This window comes from Sinocyclocheilus grahami, unplaced genomic scaffold, assembly GCF_001515645.1.
Source record: "Sinocyclocheilus grahami isolate Dianchi unplaced genomic scaffold, SAMN03320097.WGS_v1.1 scaffold5203.1, whole genome shotgun sequence".
In the NCBI taxonomy this organism is placed as follows: Eukaryota; Metazoa; Chordata; class Actinopteri; order Cypriniformes; family Cyprinidae; genus Sinocyclocheilus; species Sinocyclocheilus grahami.
The window spans coordinates 12,071-13,428 of record NW_015509956.1 but is presented as its reverse complement, the minus strand read 5'-3'; the positions used below and the strand labels follow the sequence as shown (position 1 = coordinate 13,428).

The window sequence follows — 1,358 nt, the reverse complement described above, 5'->3', positions numbered from 1 at the left end:
TATTTGGGAGCTTTTCAAAGAAAATACTGATATATAAGTTTATATTTTTTTTTCAATAAATTAAAAGCCCAAGTATTTTTATCCACATTTTTATAAGCTGAATTCCACTGAAGATGCATGCTAGCACAATTTGTAGAAAAAAAAAAGAAAAAAAAAATCAAATTTTTTTTTTTTTGTTTCCTCAGATGACAAAACTGTTGGTTGAGTCTGGCACAAAAGCAAATATTTAACCTTTTCTTCAGAACTTCAGAAAAATGGCTCCTCAAAGACGTGAGCAATTTCAGACAGGTAAAACCACATACAACCAAAAGAAAAACAACAACAGCCACTTCTGCAGTAGTGAGAAATTAGGAAAGTTCATGGAACCATTTGAATATAAACTGGTTTTATTTGTCAAAGCTGACATTTACGAGTTTGGGCTCACCTTCCACTCTTCAACTTTGGCATTAACGGCAGCCATAACTGGGTCGTCCTCTTCAACTCGAGCCTGGATTTGTTCATTTAGCTCTCTGACCTTTAAAAAGAGATCTATTTAAAATGAGTCCATTAATAACAATTTATTTTTCTTTCAATCATAAAAGAGGCCACCCCCTCCATTACATGCATGCACACTCAAACTACTTAGATTTATGCAAAACTCAACCTTACCTATTTATTTCTGCCAAAAGTGGCTAGGAGAACCAGTTCATGTGGCACGAAAATTATATCAACCAATCAGCATTCAGGACTGAAATTATCCATTTTATAATCTTGATTAAAGCACCTGAAGCTTGGCATGATCTCGTTCTTTTCTCAGCTGATCCATGATGGCATCCGTCTGCTGGACTGCGATCTTCATCTTGTTGTATTCATCCGTCATCTTCTCCATCTCCTTCACAGACTCCTCCAGATTCTTCTGCAGGTGCTCGTTCTCGCTCTTCAGGTTGGCAGCCATGTCCTCGGCATGCTGGGAATAAGGAGAATTTGTGGATCACAACATGAAGATGACACATAACAGGAGACTGCATTTGAAACATGCTTTAAAAGGTGACATATACAGGACTCTCCTTGCTACTTTTGAAATAAAAGACACCACCAAGATTGAAAATCTACCACATGAAAAATAACCTGCACACATTTTGGGGTCACATTTACATATTAATACTGCAAAATTATCTATTTTCCATGAGCAAAACAATATATAAATAAAAATAAAAAACAATTAAAAGAAATCTTGAATACTGATATAACGGACTTGAAAAGTGCTACTGAACTGTATGTGTATAAATTAAGAGTGAAAATAAAAATAAATTATATATATTTATTTATATATTATGTCAAACGATTAATCGCATCCAAAATAAAAGTTTTTGTTTACA

The 1,358-nt window shown here is 34.2% G+C and overlaps 1 protein-coding gene across 1 annotated transcript; it reads right to left on the bottom strand.

Moving 5' to 3' along the window:
* Positions 1 to 370: 370 nt before the first annotated feature.
* LOC107577129 (centrosomal protein of 290 kDa-like) lies at positions 371 to 943 on the bottom strand. Its single transcript, XM_016263242.1, has 2 exons — positions 764 to 943; positions 371 to 514 (listed from the first exon to the last, which is right to left on the bottom strand). The coding sequence occupies exons 1-2, from the start codon at positions 932 to 934 to the stop codon at positions 407 to 409; spliced, it is 279 nt and encodes a 92-aa protein (XP_016118728.1). The 5' UTR covers positions 935 to 943; the 3' UTR covers positions 371 to 406.
* Between the last annotated feature and the right edge of the window lie 415 nt (positions 944 to 1,358).

Bases quoted from the DNA above. Each gene is read 5' to 3' on its own strand.
- LOC107577129 (XM_016263242.1), bottom strand. From the start codon at position 934: ATGGCTGCCAACCTGAAGAGCGAGAACGAGCACCTGCAGAAGAATCTG. The intron at 515-763 runs GTGCTTTAATCA...CTCTTTTTAAAG, and splicing joins GAGATCATGCCAAGCTTCAG to GTCAGAGAGCTAAATGAACA.